Consider the following 23085-nt stretch of genomic DNA (forward strand, 5'->3'; position numbering starts at 1 on the left):
CTAAGTGCTCAGGCCTGGAAGCTTCAGCAGCCTGGGTAAGGGGGAGGGGCTTGGTTCTCGGCCCTAAAGCCCTGGGAGAGCCTGTTCCCTATCTCTTGGCTGTGTTGGCCCTGGCCAGTCCCCAGGCTTCCTTAGCAGGAAGAGGCTGAGGGAGGCTTATGTAAGATCCCCGGAGGAAGCTGGTTCTTTTGCTTTGGTTTTGCTTTCTAAAGGCTTGCTTTGTATACCGCCGGCTTGGACTAGATTTCCTATCTTCTCCTTTGTGAGATACAGGGACAAAGAGCCGTGTATGGGGTTCTCCCTCATTCAGCTGCTTTTCCCTGTGCATTCCCTGAACATGGCCGGGAGAAAGCCAGTTCCCCTCTGGAGGGGGAGCTCTTCCCAGGTGTGAATGCAGCCGCCTCGATGCTGGGAGCCGGATTTCCATCGTAGGCCCTCAGTACTCCCAAGTGGGCGTGTGTTTTCAACAGTTGATTCATCCACACCCCCAGCCCCCTTCAGTGACTAGAAAGTAGGGCCTGCCAGCTCACTGCTGGGAGAAGGGGAAAAAGGAGGTGAGAAATGTGCTCACTTCCCGATTTAGCCCAGGAAATGAGCTGAAGATCCTTTCTATTCTCAGTCTAGCCTTAGGGCTGGCGAGAGCCTGCCTTCCCCACCTGGGGACACCCTTCCCATGGGCTCAGCCTACAGCCCAGAGTCCTGAGAAATGAAGCCAGCAAGGTCACCAGGCCTGCCTCGGGACCCCGGAGACAAGCAAAGTCTAAGAGGTGGGCAGTCCTCTGCTCTCACACTTGACAGCTCAGCCCTCAGGGGGGCAATGGAATGAAGGCAGTCATGAGTAGACCCTTCCCCAGGCATCTGTGAAGAGCCTGCTCTATGCCTGGTCTTGGCCCTGGGGACACAAAGACAGAAACCTAACAACCCTGTCAGCCTGGCATTCAAGGCTCTCCACAGTCCAGCATGATCTCACCTATTCTGTGCATTTCTGTTAAGACAGAGCAGATAAGATTGTGTCCTTCACAGGGCTGTGGGAGGAGGAAGGCTCTTTGTCAGACAAAGCCTGCAGAGAAATGGGGTGGAGAGAGGTTGGGGTTTATTAGCGGTCATTCTCGCACCTGTCTGACTGCTGGAATCCAGGGAGATCAGGTGCTTTGTACCCATAAAGTGCCCTTCAAATGGGGGGGGGTTCACCATGGTCATGCTGAGGGCACCAGCTGAGAGGCAGCTGTGTCAGGTCAGGGTGCCCAGCTTTGCTGGGATCAGCCAAATCCAAGCATTTAGGGGGAGTTTTCAGGAGCCCTGGGGGTGGGGCCAAGCATGCCGTTTCTTTGGGGGAGGGCAAAGGACCCAGAAGGTGTTCTTGGTCTGGGAAGAACCGTGAAGTGGAACCATTTCCTTGTGTCTAAATGAGGGGTGGTACGAAGTGATCTCCAAACACTCTCTCAACCTTGACATTCTGGGATTCTGTGAAAACCTCCAAGAAGGCAAACTCTGCTTGGTGAATGCCCTGTGCCCCCCCACCCCACCCCTTTACATCCGTCTGCCCCCAAATGAACGGAATCCAATTGGGACCGTTGTACTGGTTGTAAAGTGCACAGTGAATGGCACAAAGCTGCCATCTACATGCCCGCTGTGCTGCTATTGTGTATTACACCGTCCCTGGGGCCAGCTCTGCTGGGTGAGTCCCAGAGCCTCTGGGAGTGTGTGTCCATGGGATTCGATCTCAGGCCAGGGAATGGGGAGGGGTGGGAGGGAGAGAGGAAGATGGACAGTCCAGAGCCCCGAAGCCCTCTGCTTCCTCTCCACATCCTGGTTGCTTTAGCAGGCTGATGTCTCTGTGCTCTCTCTCACACAATCAGCCAACGGTTAGACAGACTCTGCTTCCTGGCCATGCATGACTTCCTGGGCAATCTGGCCTTCCGGAGGCAGCCCAGCAGAAGGAGGCTGCCCGCTCTGCACAGACCACTGTGGCCCTAGGAGCTCCCGTAGGGGCCGGTGGCCTCTGTCCTCGGTGGGTGCCTCCGGGAGCCTGGCATGGGGCGAGGCCTTGGGGTGGGGGCTGTGCACAGGCAGAGACATTTCAAGTACCTCCACCCCCAGTGAAAACAGGAAGTGATGGAAGAGGACCGTCCCGCTTATGTTCTCTGTCTTCCGTTCTTCCTCAGACGCGTTTGGACCCGGGTAGCATCTAGCCCTGTTCTTGCTGCCGTCGCGAGCCCGGGGCAGACACCATGCCACCCCCCGCAGACATTGTGAAGGTGGCCATCGAGTGCCCCGGGGCCTTCCCCAAACTCATGGAGATTGACCAAGTAAGTCAGCCTGGCTTGCAGCCCCTTTCCTTCCTGCGTGGGGACGGCCATGCACTCTGGCTTCTTCTCTCCAAATCTGGGAGGAGGATTTGGGAAACTTGTGGTCTCATGCCCTAGGACCGGGGGAAAGGAAGAGGATGGGCTGGGGAAGGACAATTCTAAGGCCATTAAACAGCAGAGTCTGGGGGTACAGCAGGGGGACTCCTTGGGCCTCAGCCCTGACCTCATCCGAGATCTCTTCTGTGACCTCATTGATGAGGGAACCTTCCTCCATCCAAGTAGTTTTTGAGCTCAGAGCCTCAGAGAACCATCGGGCCTCAGGGGTGGGGTGGGGAGGTCCCAGGTCTCCAAGACAGTGTGGGGGCAGATGTTTCCTGAGCCATTGGGTGGCCAGCCACACAGAAGGCTCTCTCTGAAGTCATAGGACCTGGGTTCAGATCCCATCTCGGCCACTAATTCGCTGTGACCTTTCTGGGCCTTCGTTTTCTTTTTTGTCAAATTGGGGAGTGGGCCTAAGGCCCCTTCCTCTCTAAGTCTGCTCCAGTGCTCTGACACAGATCTAAATGCTTAATAAGGTGGGACTGCACCCCAGGGACTTTCCTAGCTTCTTGTTAGACCACAGCGATTTCAAATCAAAGTGAAAGGTGCCCCAGTTCTCTGACTTAGAGCAGCCTCCCCAGGGGAGAAACCCCTCTCCCCCTCAGCTCCCTTCCCAGGGCTCCTGAGGGGAGAGCCCTGCCTCAGGGCCTTCTCTTGGCAAGGCAGGGCACCATTCCCTGCTCAGCAACGTCCTGACAGTGCCATAGCAACCCCAGCATCTTCCCCGAGTTCTGCCACATACTCTTCTCAGAGCAATGTTTTGTTAAATCTCTCTCTAAGTCAGGCTTTATTGCTTCTGGCCTAAAGCTATGATCTGGCTGATCTGGGGCTGGAGAGAAAGGGGAGGGAACCCAGCCAAGGTTCATCTTGAAAAGAGCCTTGGCTATGTGCTTCACCGGTGGAACCCCGTAGACAGAGACTCTGGCATTCTGCAGGTGTGGGCCCATAGCAGACAAGGCACTATGTGACTTTATTTCTCTAATTTTTTTTCAACTAACAAGCATCTGGTATGTAGCTTTCCTTGTCTGGCATTTTTTTCTGGAGGGGATGCTTGCTAAAGTGATCCCTGAGAGATTTCTGGCCTTTTCCCATGGGTACAGGAGAGGCCAGGAGATCATGGAGAAGGCCATTTGACTCGAACTCTCCAGATACAGATAAGCTCTTGGGGCAATGGTTATGGGGGGACCAGGGACATCCACTGGGCCTGAGCCCCAAAGCAGGGGGTGTCAGGTAGAGGGATTGACTGTGTTAGATTTCAATTATCCTCTATTGCCTGGAAAAAGGACACTGATACCTTCAACTAGCTGGCCTCTCCGATGTTTGGGGGAAATCCTGGGGCTACCTGTGCTTGAGAAAGGAGTGCATGAAGCTGGAAGAGATGTTTAATAGTTGACAGTATTTAGGAAGCCAGAGTGTGCAGGCTGCAGGATCGTTTTAACAGATGGTGTACACAGAGAACTCTGTCTGCAGGAATTTAATTATGGCCGCATGAACATGGGCTTTAATTAAGGAAGTACCAGAATTACAGAGATCAGAATGATAGCCACCCAGCCGAGGTGGACCTAGGAAGGAGCTACAAGGTCCTTGTCCTGGGTGACTAAGTTCATGTGGGTGCTGACACAGCAGCTGCATTCCTTCACTAGCATGGGAATGGGTGAGCTTACCAGCTCCATATTTAGAATGATTGTTTGAAATAGGAGGCTGCTGCCTGGCACGCTGTCCCAGCCCTGCTCCCCCTGGCCAGGGGAGCCCTTCCTGTGTCTTGGGGTCTCTGCCCAGAGTGGCTCCTGTCTGGTGGGCTTGGTCTTCCCCAAGGCAAGCCTCCCTGCTGGCACTAACACTGCGATCACAGCTCTGTGCCAGATGTCAGATCTGGGAGGTGGGGGATGGTCCTTGTGGACTGACCCGATACTTCAGTATCCCCTCTTGTCCCAGCCCATACAGTCAGTTTAATTTAGCACACGTTTTGTGTGCACCAGATGGTGCCTGCCCTCAAGGCACTTATGCTCTGGTGGCAGAAGGAGAGAAGGTGAAGGGGGCTGGGTGTGGTCTCTCAGAGACAGATGAGGGGTTGATTGATGAGGAATCTAATCTGGAAAAGGCTTCCCACCCTCCTTTGTGGCTCTGGGGCACTCCTGCGGAGGGGGCACTGCAGACCAATATCCTCCTCTCCCAGAGGAGGGAAGTGAAGTCCAGGCTGGCTGAGTTGACTTGCCCAGGGTCACTCAGGGAAACTTTCTTCAGGGAAACTTGATTTCAGACTTTTGGTCCAAACCACAGAAAACCTAACACTCTGCCTCGAAAGGGCAAGCCCAGGAAGCTACTCAGCAAAAACACAAGTTTGTCATTGAGCTACTGTTTTTGAATTGTTTCAATTTAGTGTGACTCTCCGTGACCCCATTTGGAGTTTACATGGCAGAGACATAGGAGTGTTTTGCCATTTCCTTCTCCAGCTCATTTTACAGATTAGGAAACTGAGGCAAACGGAGTGAAGAGACTGGCCCAGGGTCACACAGCTACCCAGTGTCTGAGGTCAGATTTGAAGCCATGAAGCTGAGTCTTCCTGACCCCAGACCCCATACTCCATCCACTGAGAGTGGCAGTTAATTTCTTCTTGAAGCGGTTCTTGGGAACAGAGAGCGGGGCCACCCTATGGATGTTGTTAGGGCTGCCATCAGCAGTCCGTCAAAGACTGCCTTGGACCCCGCCTGGAGAAGCTTTACCAGTGAGTTTAGAGATGAGCCCTCACCCCCACGAGTTATCTGGCCCTTTTTTATTTCTCTCGAAGTATTTGGAAAGCAGGATTTTGTCCATGCAGGAGGGAAAGGCCCCTTTAAACGAGGTTTGCTGGTGATTTCCAGTTCTCAGGTCAGTCTTCCCCCATCCTGCTGACAGATGTTTTTGTCTATACTTATCCACTCTGGTTCAACCTTGGGGAGCCCCTTTGTGTAGTGGAAGTACCAGGGTTTTTGATGTCCCAGTGTTCTCTTTGCTTTGGATCGGGATATTGACTGAGCACCATTTCTTCCAGCTGAGAGGACGGAAAGCTGAGTGTTGTGGATGAAAGCCGTGTGGTGGCTTTGCGTACATCTGCCAAGAGAGCAAACAAGCTAAAGGCCATTGAAGGAGGAGAGGCACTCTCTTTTCCATCCCTTTATTAATGCCATTTTCAGAGCTAACCCTCCCCAAACCAGCCACAAAGGCCACTGAACCCAGATGCTGGGTTGGAGAGCACGGGCAGCATTCTGCACCCATAGGCCCCTCCTCTCCATCCACACAGAGTGCAAGACCGAAGTTGGGCTTCATTTTATTTCTGGTTCCTTCCAGCTCCATGAGTACAGCCTTTATATTAGAGAGTGCTTGCCTGGTTTGGATTCTTTGCCTCCCCATCAGATTCCTGCAAGTCTGCCCCTGTCCCTCGGAATATCCCCCTAATTATTTTGTCTTCTTTGTTTCTGTAGAGGGTGTTTTGCTGTTCTATTTATAGAAATCTGAAGTGTGCCTTGGGCGGTTTCCTCGAAAATATATTATTTTTTCTGTAATTATTTTGAATGTAATTTCTGTCCTTTCTTCCTAGATTTTGTTGTTGCTGTATTGAAATGTGGACAGTTTGGGTGGATCTGCTTTCTGTTTTTGACTCTCTTTGAGCCTGTGTCTCTAGACAAGTCAAGAAACATTGATTAAGTACTTATTACATGCCAAAGAATGAGGTGAGGGTGGGGAATAGCTATTTATGTGGCACCTACTATGTGCCAGGCACTGCCCTGAATGCTAGGGGAAGAAGGGAAAGGGAAGCGGGAGAAGTCTATACAGTGCCCACTGTGTGCCTCCATGCTAAGCCCTCGCCAAATGTTATCTCATTCACTAAGAGACAGTCCCTGCGATTAGGGAGCTCACAGTCATCCCAGGAGACAACACGGAGAGAATTATGTATGAGCCAGATATCGAGGCGAGAAGCCATGGATAATCCTAAAGGCGGGCACTAACAATCAGGGAATTGGGTAGAGGAGAGTCTTGAAGGAAGTTGGGGCATCTGGGAGACAGAAATGAGGAGAGATCAGTCCAGGCGGAGGGCACTCATGGAGCGGAGAGATGGGGCCTCTGTGGGGGAGAAGCAGCAAAAAGGCCACTGTCCTTGGATGGAGGGAGAGAGAAGCCTGCAAAGGTGGGCAGGGGTTGGGTGGGAAGGGCTTGAAGAGCCAAAGGCACAGCTTTCTGTTGATCCTGTAGATAACAGGGAACCACTAGAATTCCCTGAATAAGAGTCTGACACGGTCATGCCTGTGCTTTAGTGAAGTCACTGCAGGGGCTGCATGGGGGATGGATTAGAGTGGGGAGAGACTGGAGACAGGCAGTGAATGTTGAGAGCCTGCACCAGAGGGGTGGGAGGGCCGGGGAGAGAAGCGAGGGGGCAAGGGAAAGATGTTCTGAAGAAGAAAAGACAAGTTTGAACAGCAGATTGTCCACGCAGGGGGTGGGGAGGGGGGTGATGAGAGAATGAGGAGGTGAGGATGATGCCTTGGGCTCGAGCCTGAGTGATTGGGAGGAGGGGCTGGCCTCCACGGTAATAGGGAAGCTGGAAGGGAGAGGGGCTTTCAGGGGAAAGATAGCCAGTGCAGTCTTAGATATGTTGGGTTTGAGGTGTCTACAGGACAACCAGCTCGAGATGCCCACCAGGCAGTGGGAGATAGGAGAATGGAGGTCAGGAGAAGAGGTCCCAGAATCACCTGGAGAGGTAATGGGAGCTAACTGAGATCACCAAGCAAAACAGTATGGGGGAGCTCAAGAGGGCAGCCGCGGGAGCGGGCGTGATGGAGAAGGGGAGCCCGCAGCCGCGCCGACTCTTCCCGCTCTGCTCCGACTCACTCGACGTCCGTTCCTGCGCGGCTTCCCAAATTTCTGCCAATTTTTCCTGCTCATATTTCCTTATGGGGGGATAATGTCACATCACCTTTATATGCCGTGATGACGCCCTTCCCTGAGAGAGGGGCGCTAGCGTTTACTAGTCCAAAAAGTGGGGCTAGAAACAGGTTCGTTTACATAGGATCTTACTCTAACTGACCTCCAGACCGCAGGTCTGGTAGTGATGTCACCAGCCCAGAGTGAAGGTACCGCTCAGCGACTTCGAGGGCATCCTTCCAAACGAGTTTCCAGAATGGCCAGGCCCATTCAGACTTCCACTGGGAGCGCGTTAGTGTTAGTGTCTCCTGCGTAACACCTACCTCAGGTGGCTTTGATTTTAATTTCTCCTGCTCTTCATGCTGTAAAATATTTTCACATGGTTGTTGATAGCTTACATTTGTTCTTTTGGAAAATACTTGTTCATAGCCTTGGACTGTTTTTTTGTGCCTTTAATTCTTATATATTTGTACCAGTTCTTTATATGCCTTGAAAATCAGACCTTTGTTAATTTCTTGTAAATGCATTTTCTGTCAAAATGGTGTCTTTTATTCATAGATGCATTGATTTTGTTTATGCAAAAACTTTTCAACTTCATATGATTTTAATTACCTACTTTATCTTTTAAGACCATCTCTGTCCCTCATTTAAGAAGGCTTCCCCCACCATGGCTTTGCAAAATATCTACTGTTCTCTCTCTGTCTCTGTCTCTCTCTGTCTCTGTCTCTGTCTGTCTCTTTCTCTCTCTCTTAATGTGATCTTTCATATTTAGGACAAGTATCTACGCTATTCCCCAATGCTCTTGATCTCATATCTTTCCCCCCACTTCCGGGACCTTGCTGCAATCTTTATTCCTCAACCCTACCCCAATATTTCTCTGTCAGTGTCTTATCTATTTCTGTCTGTCTGTCTGTCTGTCTCCTTCCTATTAAGAGACTATTTTTTAAAAAAGCATGAAAACAGCCAAGAATTCAAACACAGGAAAACAATTTAAGATCCCATAAAAGAAACTTCGATTTTTTCTTCAGGGGAGGGGGTGTAAAACCCCAATTAACACACAAATGAGAATGGGCCACTGTTTCCTGTGTCCCCAGCATGGGCTGAGCATGCAGCCTTAACGAGATGAGACTAACACATGGGGTACAGCTGCACAGAGAATCGGAGGCATTTCACAAGCACAGGCTAAATTGTTTGGCTAATGGGAACATGCCATAAACACTGTGGGTGCCCAGGAGGAGGAAGCAGGAAAGGAGAGAGAGCCCCTGCACAAGAGAGGTTGATAACAAGGCAGGGGATAACTTAGAAATGTGTCACCTCAGCTCAGGGAACAAATGCCAGAATCACATTTGGTATGTCTTGAGAAACACTGCTCCCGGCCCTGCCGCCTGGTCCCAGGTTCCGGGCTGGGTGCTGGGGACACAGTCAACTATGAAAACCTTCCTGGCATCAGAAATCAGGGTGAGGGGAAGGACCTTGGGGGCAGTTTGAACAGGTCTAACTAATGGTGCAGTGGAAAGGCCTTGCCTCTGGCCCCTGGGGTCAAACCCTGCCTCTGACACTTAGCCACTTGGGGGAACTTTCAAACCATTTCCCCTCCCTAAGCTGGCCTCAGTTTCCTCAACTGAACAATGAAGGGGAGCTGTGAGATACCTCTGGGGCCCCATCTAGGGCCCCAGAAGCCTCCGGATCTGGGCCCCATGAGATGGCGATGCCAGCAAGGACCCTCAGGAGGCTTCGTGTAGGAAGTAGAGTCAGGCCAAGAAGTAAGAAAGCTCCTGGCCTGGAAGGCTGAGGGGAGGCAGAGGTGGGCCAGGACTTGTACAGGGGCTGAAAATCAGCCGAATGAGATTCTGGAGGCCTGGCCTCAGCTGGGAGTGAAGGCTCCTTCAGCCTGGTGGGACTTCAGGGACATTCTCCCACTCACACCCTCCTTCCACCCCCAAAAGGAAACAAAGTACTTCCGATTTTGCCTGAAGGAGGAAAAAGGCCATTGGTACCACAATGATTGGTGTGGCCTGAGGGAGCCCAGGGGGAGCCTGAAGGCCATGGAATCCTGCCCCTCATTGGATCAAGGTACAAACCAAGCTCCTCCATTTTCAGGGACTTGTCTAAGGTCACTTTAGTAGGAAGCAGCAAAGGCAGGATTGGAACCCGCATCCCCTCACTGCAAAGTCAGCTGTGGGTACCACTGGCTAGTGCTGCCTCCACTTCTCTGCTGACGATGCCCCTGCCTTTGAGACTGTGCCCAGGACACCTTCTGGGCCCTGAGGAATAGGGTGGGATGTGGGGGAGCACGAGGGGGAGCTTTATGGTGTCATCTGCTCTGTGCATCCTCCCAACATCATTTTCTGCGGGAGCCAGCAGTGAATGGGGAGGCCCCCCATTGGGGAAGAGCTCAGGCAAGAAGGCATCTGCTGCCACATCATAGCTGGTCCTGACCCTGTCCCTTTGGGCTCTCCTCTGCCTGCCCCATCTCCCTCTCTGTTGTGAACACCCCAGGCCAAAACACAGGGAGGGAGGGAGGGAGAGAGGAAGGAAGGAAGGAAGGAAGGAAGGAAGGGAGGGAGGAAGGAAGGAAGGAAGGAAGGAAGGAAGGAAGGAAGGAAGGAAAGAAGATGGGAGAAAGAGAAGGAAGATGGGAGAAAGAGAAGGAAAAAAGGAAGGAAGGGACAGAAGGAGGGAAAGAAGGGAGAAAGAAAGAGGGAGGCCATTGATTAAATACCTACTGTATGCCAGTCACTGTGCTAATATGTTGATGAAGATCATCTTTCAATTCTCTCCTCAGCCTTGGGAGGTAGGGGACAAGTTCTCAAATCTGATTTTACATTGCTTTTCTCTCCCCCTCCCTCTTTCCCCCTCTCCCTTCTCCTTTTATTATAATTTTATTTTTCCTTTAAAACATTTACTTTTTTATTTCACTCTGCTTACAAATATCTCCCTTCCCTTCTCAAAGAACCAAACCATCTAACAAAAAAAGACTAGTCCTCTTCGCATGACTGTGTATGGTGTGTTCCTTAACATAGTCTCCCACCTCTGCAAATAAAGGAGAGAAATGGGTTTTTTCCTCTCCCTTCTTTAGACTAAGCTTGATCATAGCATTTACCAGAATTCAGGGTTTGTTTTTTTGGTGATTGTTGCTGTTATTTTTTTCCATTGATGTTGCTATTGTCATTGTTCGTGTTGGCAGCTGGGTGAGTCAGAGGTGCAGGCCTGGAGGGAGGAATTCCTGAGTTCAAATTTAGCCTCAGACACTTAGCATCTGTGTGACTCTGGGTAAGTCACTTAACCTGTATGTGCCCCCATTTCCTAACCTGTAAAATGGGGACAATAACAGCATCTACATCCCAAGGTTATTGTGTGGATTAGATTAGAAAATAACTGTAAAGCATTTCCCACGTATACTGTAGGTGCCCAATAAATGCTTCTTCCCCCCCCCCCCCTTTTCCTTTCCTGGTTTAACTTGCTCCATTTAGCCTCAGGCCATGTGAGTCTGCCCTGCTCAGACACTCTTTATAACCTTTGTTTCTCCTAGAGCAATAATTATCTGTCCCATTCATGTGGGTCAGCTGAGGGAATGGAGGACTCACACCTCAGTTTCCAGTTCCTCCCCACTCCTGATGTTTTGGGGTGTGTGAGATTTCTTCCCATGTTCACCCTCCTTTGAGTGCGTGCTGCGCAGCGGGACCACTGGGTCAAAGCCGCTAACGCTTTAGTTGCGCTCTTTGTTTTTGTCATTGTTCAGTCACTTCAGTCAGATGGGATTTTCTGTGGCCCAGTTTGAGGTTTTCTTGCGGTTTGCCATTTCCTTCTCCAGCTCACTTTACAGATGAGGAAACTGAGGCAAACAGTGTGAAGTGACTTGCTCAGGGTCACGCAGGAAGTGTCTGAGGCTGAATTTGAACTCAGGCGTTCTGACTCCAGGCCCAGCCCTGCATGTACTGTGGTACCCAATAGCTTCCCAGCTGCATTTCTAGCATAGATCAGAATCGCTTTCCTGAGCAGCTGGAGCACACTTTGGCTGCCCCTGCAGGAGCGTATGTGTCTTTCACCAGCCCTGCGAAGGGCGACTCCACACGGTCTTATGTCTCATTGTCCTCGCCAGTTTGCTGGGTTGGGGCTAAAGCCTCAGAAATGTTTTTTTTTTTTTTATGTTAGGACTTTGGATCAGTTTCCATATGGTTGTTAATAGTTTGCATTTCTCCTTTTGAGAATTTTTTGTTCATATACTTTTGTAGCTTGTCCAATGGGAATGAATCTTGGTCTTATGCATAGGTGCTGACTCCTTGGTATAGCTTGGGTAGTCAGGCTGCTATCAGATATCTATATCTATATATAATCTATATTGGAGGGGGAAAGGCAGGGTAATTGGGGTTAAGTGACTTGCCCAAGGTCACACAGCTAGTAAGTGTCAACTCTCTGAGGCCAGATTTGAACTCAGGTCCTCCTGACTCTAGGGCCAGTGCCCTATTCACTGCACCACCTGGACGCCCCACCAGAGCATTTTGTATTTGTTTCTTGAACCATTTAACAGCCTTCCTTCTTATCCTGGGAATGCTGATTGCATTCATATAAAAACTGCCCAATTTTGTGTAACGAATTACCTGTTTCATTGGCGTTAGCTGATTGCGCAGTGGGTAGAACGCTGGGCCTGGAAGCAGGAAGACCTGAGTCACCATCCAGCCTCAGACATTTACTAGTTATGTGATCCTGGGCCACTCATTTAATTTCAATTTACCTCAGTTTCTTCAGCTGTGAAATGGAAATAATGACAGCCCTTGTCTCCCAGGGTAGTTGAGAAGATCCAATGAGTTAATGTTTGGTAAGTTTTTACAGGTGCCAGGTGCCATGTAAATGCCCTTTTCCTTTATCTTTTTGTAATATCTACAAATATGCTTTAAACCTGAGCCTGATCTTGTTGTGGGCACTGTGCATTTGTGGGTAATGCACCCCAGACGTTTTAAGGTAATGTTTTGTACCAATTGTTCTTACCTCACCACCTTAGTAAAATGCCTTTACTCCAAGCTAGTTTTCTGTCAGATGATTGGTAATGGGAAGCACAATGGTGGGGGCTTGTGAGCTACAGTAAGTCGTAGGAGCAGAAACCCACAGGGTTACTTCTAGAACCAGAGACAGCAGCCCCTTCTGGGAGCCAACCCTTGAACACAAGTGAGAGCTTGGGATTAGCCCAGAGGGGATTTACCACATACAAAAGCTCCCGATATTCATCATCCTGACTGTTACTACTGTGCTTGAGGCCTGTGACTTCTTGGTCACTGACTATACAATAAGGTGGAGATGTTTTTTCAAAGAAGGTTTTACTGAGAAACCAGAAGAAGGGAAATGTTGTTGTGGAGATACCATGGTGAGAGGGCTGGATTCAGAGTCGGAGGATCTTGTTTCTTGGGGAGTGAAAAGGCCAGAGAGGCTGGAGGGCGGCAGCTTTTTGTCCAAATGTCGTCAGCTGAAGTACCAGTGTCTGCTCAGCCTGGAGAAGAGAAGACAAAACGGGGGAAGGAGGGAAGGGCACGAACAAGACTGTGCTCAGGGATGCCAAAGCTGTTACTGCTCAGTCTGGCCTCAGACAGCAGCACTAGAAGCCAACGTGGGCGCGGAACCGTCGAGTCATCCTCCCCTTTCCCCCCTCCCCCCCCCACGGTAGAGCTGTCCCAGTATGGAGCGACTCGACAGTCTGTCCCAGTGCACAGAGACTCGCTGGGTGGGGCCTGCTACCCCTTCTTGGAGGTCTTAAAACAGAGGCCCCATGACTTGGTTTCACATGTTATATATAGTGAGGTTTCTTGTTCTGGCCTTTGTTGGACCATCAGGATACTGAGGTCTCTTGTGACCCCAGAATTCTGTCAGTCTTTTTTTGGATGTTGGGTGTGAGAGAGGGAAAAACCAAGGATGATTCAGTGGTTTGGAGTCTGGGTTCCTGGGAGGATGGAGGTGCCGTTAGCAGAAATGAGCCCAGTTTGTGGAAGGATGGGCTTATAGGCAAAGATTATAGATAGATAGAGGTGCTTAATTTGGAGAGAGACAGAGACAGAGAGTTAGAGAGAGACAGAGAGACAGACAGTTTTTTAAAATGCCTCCCATCATGTTCCATGTTCCATGAGGAACATTCACTCATGAGTCTTAGAAGGTATAACATCAGTAGTAACCTGCTCATTGATTCTCTGAAGATAAGTAATGGTGAGGGTGACGTCCCTGCCAAAGGTGCTCACTGCTGTGATGGAGAAGACCGCGGGCAAAGGCCAGGGTTTCTCTGGGGTCAGGAGGCAGGCCCTCCAGAGTCACACTGAGTGGATGGCTTCTAGTCCCAGGGTCCTGCAGAGCCCCCTGGATGGGATGAGTCCGGCCTGCCCTTCCACCGATGAAAGACCAAGCGGGTGGAGAATGTTCGCTGCCCTGGTTTCAGCATGTGTCTGGATGAACTTGTCCGACAGTATGTGCATGGAGGAAAAACATGGCGGGTGAAGCATTGGCTGATTCTCAAGCTGAGCAGCAGGAGAAGAACCACCTGGCTTCTTTGGGGAAATTCCAAAGCTCCTTTGTTGTGCATGGAGACAAGGGACTGTGACTTCAGTGTAGACATCCCCCAGCATCGATGTATGGCACTGAGGGGTGGACCAGCACTGCCTTCATCACGCAGAAGGCGGCCCTTGCCCATGGTCACACAGCTAGTGAGTTCTGGAGGCCAGACTTGGACCCAGACATGCCAACTCTGATCAAAATCAGGATCCCAAAGTGGCTTAGAGGAATTGGAAGTGCCAGGCTCTCAGAGGCTGAATAGAGCATCTCCAACCTGGCAGGCTTCTTGGAAAAAGCGACATTTGGGTGTCTCTGGGCTCATCCCTTCCCTGCTCTGGGCCTCACTGTATGAGTGAAATCGGGGGCCAAGGTCCTCAATGATTCTTAAAGTCTGTTCAGTTCCTTACATTCTACGATCAATGTTTTAAAGAAAAAACAAGCTATCCAAAGGAGCTTCAAATAAAACAAAAACATCCATTTTCTTTCTCAGGGTCTTTGCTTCTAGTTAAAAAGAATGTTTGGAACAGATTGCTCCTTGACGCCCCTTGCGGCTTCATTTGGGCACCACCTCCATATCCCCCCAGTGCCCTCTATGGCCTAAACCCACCGATTGCCACAGTGTGTGGGCGCTGCCTCTCCTGGCTGGCCTAGAAGCTGCTTGGGCAGGAACGCTTCTTGTGTCTGTGAACTGCCCTACCCAGCACAGGGGCCAGCACACAGTAGGCATTTACCAAGTGTTTCTTGATGGATTAGTCATCAGAACTTCTTTGAGTCCTTCTCTCTGGTGTCTCTCTTCTTGAAAAGCTCCAGGCCCCCGACTTCTTGGCTCCCTGGAGGGGCCTTCCCTTGGGGCCACATGTTAACTTCCTGATGTAAGTCTGGGGAAAATACTTTTATGAGAACAGAGCAGGGACGACAAGCCCACTGCAGCTGAGCCTTCTTAGGGGTTGGGGGCAATGGAAGCCCTCTGGGGATGGCAGAGTGGGGACTCTGCAAGCACTTGACTGAGGAAGGACTCAGGCCTCATATACTGACCTGTGACTGCCAGGATTTTGTTCTGAAATGAGAAAGAGGGTCAAGAACCCAACTCCCTTCTCCTCTACCCCGCCCCCTGCCCCGAGCTGATGGGAAGTTGGGACCTACTCCCTGGACATACTTTTAGGTACATGGATTTGTAACTGAGTCTGTAATGGACTGAAGGGCCCTGGGACAGTGCCCTGCCAAAGCCCTGGGCTCCCCCGGGCATCACACTTTAGGAGAGGCATGGACACACAGGAACATGCCCGGTGGAGGGAGACTGGGTGCCAATCAGTCATGTCCCTCACGGAGAGGTAAAAATAACTATGGATGTCTAGTCTGGACAAGAGAAGCCTGAGAGGCAGGATCATTGCTTTGAGGTACAGAGGGATGAGGCTGCTTCTGCTTCTCCTCATTGGGCAGAACCATGAACAATGAGGGCCAGTGCTGAAAAGAAGATGCCGGCTTTCTGGGTAAGGAAACTATCTTAGAAAGTGGAGTTACCCCAAGGTGGAGTGGGCTGCCTTGGGAGGGAGGGAGCTCCCTGTGACATAAGGCTTTGAGTAGGGGCTATATGCCCACATGTCAGGGAAGCTACAGGTGGAGGTTCTATGAGGGTCTGTGGGAATTCATGTGTAGGATCCTTGAGGAGAGTCACGAAAGCTTTCTGGATGTTTCTGCCATGTTTGAACCTTTCAGTCAATCAGTCAACGTCTCGCAAAGTGAGCAATAAGAAGGGGGTTTGTCTGGTGCACTCACAATAAATACCATTAGTCCTTGAGAGTCCAGGCTTTAAAAGAAATGTGGAGAGGGAGGCAGAGGCAGGGAATTTCTTCCCCAGGCCAAGGCTCCTTACCCAGCTCCTCCTTTTCATCAGTCCTGCCCACTTCTGTGGCCCTCCAGAGGACAGGGAGAGGGGGCTTCCAAGGCTGAGGGCCCTGACAGGTCCAGGTCCAGGTCCAGGCATCCGAGCTAAATGCTCCCTGAGACCTGTGGTCGCCTGGTGATTCTGCTGACTGGTGCCTGACTCACAGCTGTGCACATCTGCAAAGGATTTGTTTGGGAAAGCTGTATCCAGAATGTCTTGTTTGTTATTAGCTTTTTGTTTGTTCTGAAAAGATAGTTAGAGATGCTGCCCGAGGAGTTCCCTGAAGCTTGGTTACCACCCACATAAAATGTCCCTGGAGGGATCTGGTGGATGGAGGGGGGCCATCCTGCTGGGGGAGGAGAAGGCTGAGTATCTGAGTATGGGCTCAAGACCAAGGGACCCATTATTCTGGGGATGGTGATGTAGGCTCGTAAGTCAAGACAGAGATTGGAAAGCAGGAGATCCATCTGCTGGAGAGCCATAGGAGCGGGGGCCCTGATCCCAAAGTGAGGAGTCCTGGCCTCAGCCAACACTCATGAGCTGTGTGGCTTGGTCAGGCAACATTCTCCTGGAGCCTTAATTTCCTCATCTGGAAGATTCCCCGTGTGTGTGCCCTGCATTGTTCCATGAAGGGGAACCACAGAGACTTGCTGAGACTCCAGGAAGCACTGGCTCTGGGCAAGAGGGCCCAGGTTCAGATCCTGCCTCTGATGATTGCTGAGCGCTGAAGTTTCTCTAGGCCTTAGTTTGCTCACTTGTGAGATGAAGGAATCAGACTGGTGACCTCCTAGGTCCAGCTCCAGATTTACGGTGCAATGATCTACGGCCTGTGTTTGTTTGGGGAGCCTAGTGCACAGGGTCCAGCCACTGTCCAGCTGAGCTCATGGAAGGATGTGTTTAATCGAGGACATGTTTTAGTCCAAAACTCCTTGATTTTTGAGCTTGTTTTCAACCAAGAACAAACCGTTTACTCTGTGGCTGATGTATCCTTCGTGACTTGGCAAGGCTGCTAGGGAAGTCCAGAATTTCCTTCCACCTGCGTGTCTGTTCTGACGCTGCCAGCTGTGGACATTGTGCGTGGTTTGGATGGCCCCCAAAACCTAGACTGGGGGCAGGCAGGGCCCTCAGAACCATGCAGTCCAACCCTGTCAGGCTGAGAGCGTGGCCGGCTTCCCCCAGTCACGCAGGTAGCAGTAAATGGTGGGGCGGAGAAGTAAAGCTGGGTCTACTGAGTCCAGAGGCAGAACTCTTCCCATCATGCCCCAGTCCTGACCCTCAGTCCCACCACCACTATTGTCACTCCCTCCTCCGTGGAACTTGAGGTATCTTACTTTCCACGTTACTGACTTTTGCAATAACTCTGGGAGGCACGGGCCATTGTCCCCACTCTACAGATGAGGGGCCTGAGGCTGAGAGAGGTCAGCCGCCTTGCTTAAGGTCACACAGCTCGAAGTGACTGAGGCAGGCTTCACACTCAGGTTCTGCCAGCTCCAGGTTTAAGCCACTACACCTTTGTGACAAAGGGCAGCAAATGGCAGACATCGGATTTGTTGGGCTGGTGGTTTGGTGCCATCTGGGAAGGGGGGAAGGGGTGCCCCTTGTGAACTTGGGAAATGGAACCATCACTAAAGAAGAACTAATGAAAATGAAAAACCTCGCTTGTTTAATTGGACAGCATTAGTGTTCCTAAGTTCTGCGTTCAGAATGATGGCATGAGTCTTTCTAACCAAGTGTTTTCTTTTTTCTTATGTTGCCTTGTAGAAGAAGCCCCTGTCTGCAGTAATAAAGGAAGTTTGTGATGGGTAAGTGGAACCCTAGCACCCAGAGGCCCACCCTGGCCCATAGGGGGGGGGGGCAGGTAATTACTCATCCCCATATTTCACCTGGGGAGTGCCTTTTATAGTCCAAGAGTGGGGTGTTTGTGAGGGCTGCTGGGGCCTGTGCAGGCCCTTCTCTCTTTTCTGCCCTTCAAGCTCCCATGCCCAGCTGAGGGCAGCCTGAACTAGGCTTTGGGAAGAGTCTCCTCACACTTGTTTTCACTCTTCTGTTTTACTTGGGCATGGCTGATAGTCTGCTGAAAAATACCACCCTACAATTGAGACTTGGCAAAGGCATTTTTGAAAAAGAATTCAGACTCTGGGATCTAGGTTTCTGGGGTGTAGGGAATGTCCGGGTATGGGGACTCCCCTCCATCTTCCCCTGAGAGTAACCTGGCCAGGGTCCTGTCCCCAGGGCATCCCAGACCCTGGTGCCCCGGGGGCTCACTGACCGATGCCTTCCTGTGCTCTCTCGAAGGTGGACGCTGACCAACCACGAGTGCTTTGCCTTGCAGCATGCAGACAGCTCTAATTTCTATATCACAGAGAAGGTACGGGGCACTGGGGTGCGGAGTGGAGTGGGACAGTGGGCTGGGCTGGGTGGTGAATGGAAACTCAGGGTGTTCGTCAGACCTGGTCGCTGTGAAGGATACTTGCTTTTACCACTGAGCCTTTGGAAAACAACCGTTTCCAAGACGTGTTTAGACTGTGACGTGGACCTTATGACTTGCTGGTCAGGCCAATTCTTACCCCAAAGTTAGGGCAGAGGTCCAGTCTTCAGGGCTGAGCTGACCTGGCTTGTCCAGGGCCTGGACTGTAGGAGTGCTTTGCCAAGAGTAGCTTATAACCCCAAATCAGGCTGCCCTCAGCTCTCCTCAAAATCTTCCCACTTCCAGTGTTCTTAGTGCATTCTGTAATCTGAGAGTTGGAAGGTGCTGAAGAAGCCTCTGGGCCAGCCATTTCCCTGACAGAGGGATCTCCTCTGCACCTGCTCCCTGGGTGACTTTGGACAAGTCCCTGAACCACACTCAGCCTCCATCTCCCCATTAATAAAGAGGAGGCACTGGGGTGGACTGAGGCTCCTTCCAGCTCCAGATCTGTGGTCCCCGAACATCCCACAGTAGCAGAAAAAGGTGGTTCATTACTTTTTCTGCCTGCTCTGAGGGGAGCAGAGTGCTCCCTTTCCATTGAACTGAAATGCCTTTCTCTGTAATGCGTTCCTCAGTTCCAATTGGAGGAGCCCTTGGAGATACACAGAGTGAACTGATCTCCCTTCCACAGAGCCATGGACTGTCTGAAAACAGCTGTCCCAGTCCCCTGGCCCTGCTCCATTTTTACAGCTTCTCTCTGGGCTAAAGAGCTCAGTCCCTTCCATTGGCCCTTTTATGGTTTGGGTTCAAACTCTCACCATCCAGGTGAGACTTGGGGACCCCTTCATGTGGATTCTTCTTTCCAAGTAGCCCCTCAAATACTCCCCTGGCTCCGTGATCTCACCCATGGGAATGTTCTCCCGATTGATGCAGATCGAGACCCATTCCTGGCTGACTCTGTGCATGTCACCCCCATTTCCCCCATTGGGCATCCACACCACATGTCAAGGGCCTTTCTTGGCCTTAATGTCGAAAGGACAATGCAGGGCGCCAGGGCTGGCCATCCGCCGTCCTGCTCTCCAGTCATCCCTTGATCCCATCGGCAACCCTGGCTGTCTTCTGCCGATTCCTGTTGGCAGTGGGCTGGGGCCCTACCCTCTGCAGCATGCTTTCTGGTGCCCTCTGGTGATCTTCACTGGGGCCACCATGCTCCATGACCGGTAGAATCCAACAAATATTCTTTTAAAAAGGAGAGGCTGGTTGTCAATGTGGCTGAATCAGGCCCTGGAGTGATGGGCTCCTGGCATCACCTGCCATACTTGGCATCAGTGACTCTGCCTTTTCTCCATATCCCCAATGTCCAGGCTCCCCCTCCACCACTTGGGAGAGCCATAGCCTGGAAGCCCTCATTGCTAAACTGTCTGGATGGCCGGGGGACAGGAATGTTCGCTCCCTGTTTGCTTAGGGTCAGGAGGACAGAGCCCCTCCCTTCAGGAGATGTTCACCCAGCTCTGCCTGGGCATTAGAACAACCACCAGCTTAGGTACTGCCCTTGGGGAACCTAGCTGGAGATAGGCCAGGCCTGCCTGTAGTACCAGTGGGGCCAGGGACCTGGCTGGGCATGTGAGTGGGGCCTGCAAGGGCTTGTGCCAGGCTTTGGAAGGAGAGTGAATCACCATCTGGGGGATCAGAGGGTGGGCAGGGGTGATGTGAAGAAGGCTGTGAGATGGTAAAACATTTTCTGAGCACCTACTGTGCGCCAGACTATTTGTTTTGGTCTCTGCCCTCAGGGATCTTCAGGTCTGTGGATGGAGCCATCCCATATTCATCTAATAGGCGCCCAAAGTCAACAGGGGACTTTTGAGGTGGGAGTGGGGAGGGATGTCCAGAGGTGAGGTCCACAAATGAAAGGCCCGTCTTCTGCCTTGGCTGGAATGAGACTGTGGTGGGAAGGGGGAGCGGTAGGTCTGGGCCGGGCTGGATGACCCTGGGTTGTGGCGGCCGTGATGGCAGGGGAAGGATTCGTATTCTGCTCATTGGGCTGGGTGGCCACAGATGGATCTTTGAGCGAGGAGACATCTGTGTTCTGTGGCGAACGATGTTCTTGTGAGGAAAGCTCCTTTAAAGTCCAAAGGGACGAAGGTTTTTGTGCATCAGGAGGATTCATTTGGAAGCCTGTGAAGGACGGACTGGAGCGGGAAGAGACTCGGCCAGGGAGGGGCCAGGACTCCTGGCTCCGGCACTGGCTGCTAACCAGGGCCATTGGGATAGCCCAATCATTCAATCAGCCAGCCTCCATTAAGTAGTCATCCTGTTAAGTACCTACCGGGCCCTAGGAAGCTCCTGTCATTTCTGGGCACTGGGGTGGAAAGACACCAAATAGCGGGTGTTCTCTACCTGCCAAGAATGACCCTCTCTAGCCAGTGTCTCTGAACTGCCACCGCGCAGGGTCTGCCTTCGCAGGAGGTGAAGGAAAGAACTTCCCGGCTCGTCACCCACTGGCACGGAGGACGGCGGCCTGAGACAGGGGCGAGGGACTGGGCGGGGTCTGCTCCCAGCTCCAAAGAGTGGACTGTACGGATGGCGTCCGAGAGGGCTGGGGCTGAGTGGGGAGGAGCCCGTGGCCATGCTTCACCTTTACTGTGAGCCAGCAGGGCTTTCCTCTGTCTTGGGAGACCTGTGCTCGTGTTTTGTGTTGCAGCCCCGAATGACACTTGGGCTGTCTCTGTGACGGATTGGGTGGGGAAGAAGCCGGAGTCTGGGAGGCTCCCTGAAGGCCGGTGGTCATGGAGCTTCTACACTTCCATTAGTTGGGACGGCTGATTCAATGACTGTTTGGGTCACAAAATAATCTGGAGGGAAAAGGAGAGGCTCTCCACCTGGACGAGGTCTTCAGGGTCTTCCAGGCTGACTCCCATTTATGGTCAAGGAGGCTGAGCCCCTAGTGAGGGGAGGGATGGCCCAACCAGCTTGTGACAGGCAAGATCTGAACCGGCTGGCTGGTTCCACTGGTTCCGATGCAGACTCCTTCCAGCCCGATGCATCCCCTCCCCAACAGTGGGCCTCCATTCACCAGCCTGGGCCCTCATCCAGAGTTTGTTGGCTCCTGGAGCCCCAGGGTGCCTAGGCCCCTGGCCCACCCCACCCTTTGAGAATACTGACCCTCACTCACATGCTTGTGTACCACGTCATTTCCAGTTTGGGTAAAATGGAAAAGTGGATAAAAGGATCAGAGATTAGGTCTGGGGGTCAGCCTCTGCCTGTTACAGAGAAGGAAATGGGCCCACAGAAGCCTGGTTTCAGATCCTCATGCTTCCCAACTCTATTAACTTGGGTTCGTCGCTCTTCCTGCTTGGTCCTCAGTTTCCCCATCTGTGAAATGAGACAGCTGACCTTGTACTTTAAGTCTGTGCTCCTCTGACCCTGCACAAGCCATTGGACTTTTGTGCACCTGTGTCCTTATCTGTGTGGCTTTGGACCAGACCTCCTCTGAACTTTCCTTCAGCTTTACAACAATGACCCTGTGATGTGCCCAGAGTCTCTTGGGTTACAGGTAGCCAGGATCTGAACCTGGGTCCTCTGACTATTTCCTATGGCTCTCATGCTAAATCATATAAACCAGACTAATCACTTAGCATAACAGTCACCCATCTCATCCAGGGAAAGTATGTTGTGCAGCCTTGTGCAGCCACGTTTTTCTTTTGTGGAACTAAAATCTGCCCCTGTGATTGATCCTCCCCTGGCTCAAATAGACCCAGACTAGCTACTCTGGCCTCTTCTTGGGCTGGGCCCCAGCATTGCTGGGCTTGAAGTGGACCTTTATCCTGGCTCAGACTGGACCAGACTGGGAAGTCTGTCCCCTGGGCCTCTCTTCCCTCCCTCTCCATGGATTAGTGGAGTGTCAGGGAGAGCCCCCACCAGTGCACCAGGAATAAGAATGGGACCATGTGACGGGGCGGCTAAGTGGCTCACTGAATAGAGTGCCAATCCTGGAGTCAGGAGAATCTGAGTTCTAATCTGGCCTCAGACACTTAACACAAAAATTAGCCATGTGACCTTGGGCAAGTCACTTAACCCTAACTGCCCTACCTTCCCCCCTCCAAAAAGCAAAAAATAAAATAAAATAAGAATGGGACCATGTGGGGACGTCAGCTTCCATCAGTCAAATTCAGGTTTTACGGATGTAAACCCTGTTTGGAAGTGACACATGCAGAATCGTGCCTGGCTGCTGCTGTGATTCTCAGGCCCCTCCTAGACTTTAGGTTGGGAGGAAACATGAGGAGTGAAGGGCACCCCAACCCAGATGGATGCCTCAGGCTGCAGGGCTGGGGTGCCAAGCATAAACCTAATTACTTCTGCACAGGGCAGTCCCTCAGGAGGCAGCCACAGTGTCCAGTGGCCCCGAGTCATCCTGGCTGGGCTCTCCTAGGAACTTCCCAGTCTATCCTTGTCCTTCCTAGACTGTGGTGCCCCGACGTGGACCCAGCCCTTTATCTGGGGTCTGAGGTGGGCAGAACCCAGAGGGACCAATGTCTCCCTTATCCTGGATACTGGGCCTCTCTCAGTGCAGGCTAAGTTGGCAGCATCAGGGACATCACCTTCTTATTATTATTCAATGATTTAGCCATTGGCTTCCTAGATCCCACCTTGTTCCCCTGGGCCCCTCCCACAGCAACCCTGGGACCCCAAGAGTCCAACCAAGGTCTTCCCTTTGCCTCTCCCCCATGACACTCCCTTCTCCACAACCTGCCCAGTCTCACAGGGGCTTTAGGCAGGAGGAGGTATATGGTGGCTCACACCCCTTGAGTGATGTGGGGGTCACCAACTACAAGCCTTCTAGGAAGATGGAGGACCAGCAAGCCCTACTGTCTGCCCTGAAATGTTCCCCCTGGCCTTGAACTCCAACCTCCCCTGTTAGAGCATAAGCCCCAGGCCCAGAAGAGGAGAGAAGAAAA

At 51.7% G+C, this 23085-nt stretch overlaps 1 protein-coding gene across 3 annotated transcripts in view; it reads left to right on the forward strand.

Moving 5' to 3' along the window:
* The window catches only part of ELMO1 (engulfment and cell motility 1), a 391469-nt gene that overhangs the window by 73514 nt on the left and 294870 nt on the right, over positions 1 to 23085 (forward strand). For 2 of the 3 annotated variants that reach the window (XM_069084405.1, XM_069084406.1), the window contains exons 2-4: positions 2166 to 2309; positions 17485 to 17525; positions 18019 to 18091. In XM_069084405.1, the coding sequence (XP_068940506.1) occupies positions 2232 to 2309; positions 17485 to 17525; positions 18019 to 18091 (192 nt within the window). In that variant the 5' untranslated portion in view covers positions 2166 to 2231. Of the gene's footprint in view, positions 1 to 1886; positions 2012 to 2165; positions 2310 to 17484; positions 17526 to 18018; positions 18092 to 23085 lie in introns of those variants that run through there. The other variant, XM_069084407.1, reaches the window with a different exon arrangement.

This window comes from Petaurus breviceps, unplaced genomic scaffold (genome assembly GCF_028583685.1).
Source record: "Petaurus breviceps papuanus isolate PSGF00001 unplaced genomic scaffold, PetGlider_PUasm1.0 174, whole genome shotgun sequence".
NCBI lineage: Eukaryota > Metazoa > Chordata > Mammalia > Diprotodontia > Petauridae > Petaurus > Petaurus breviceps.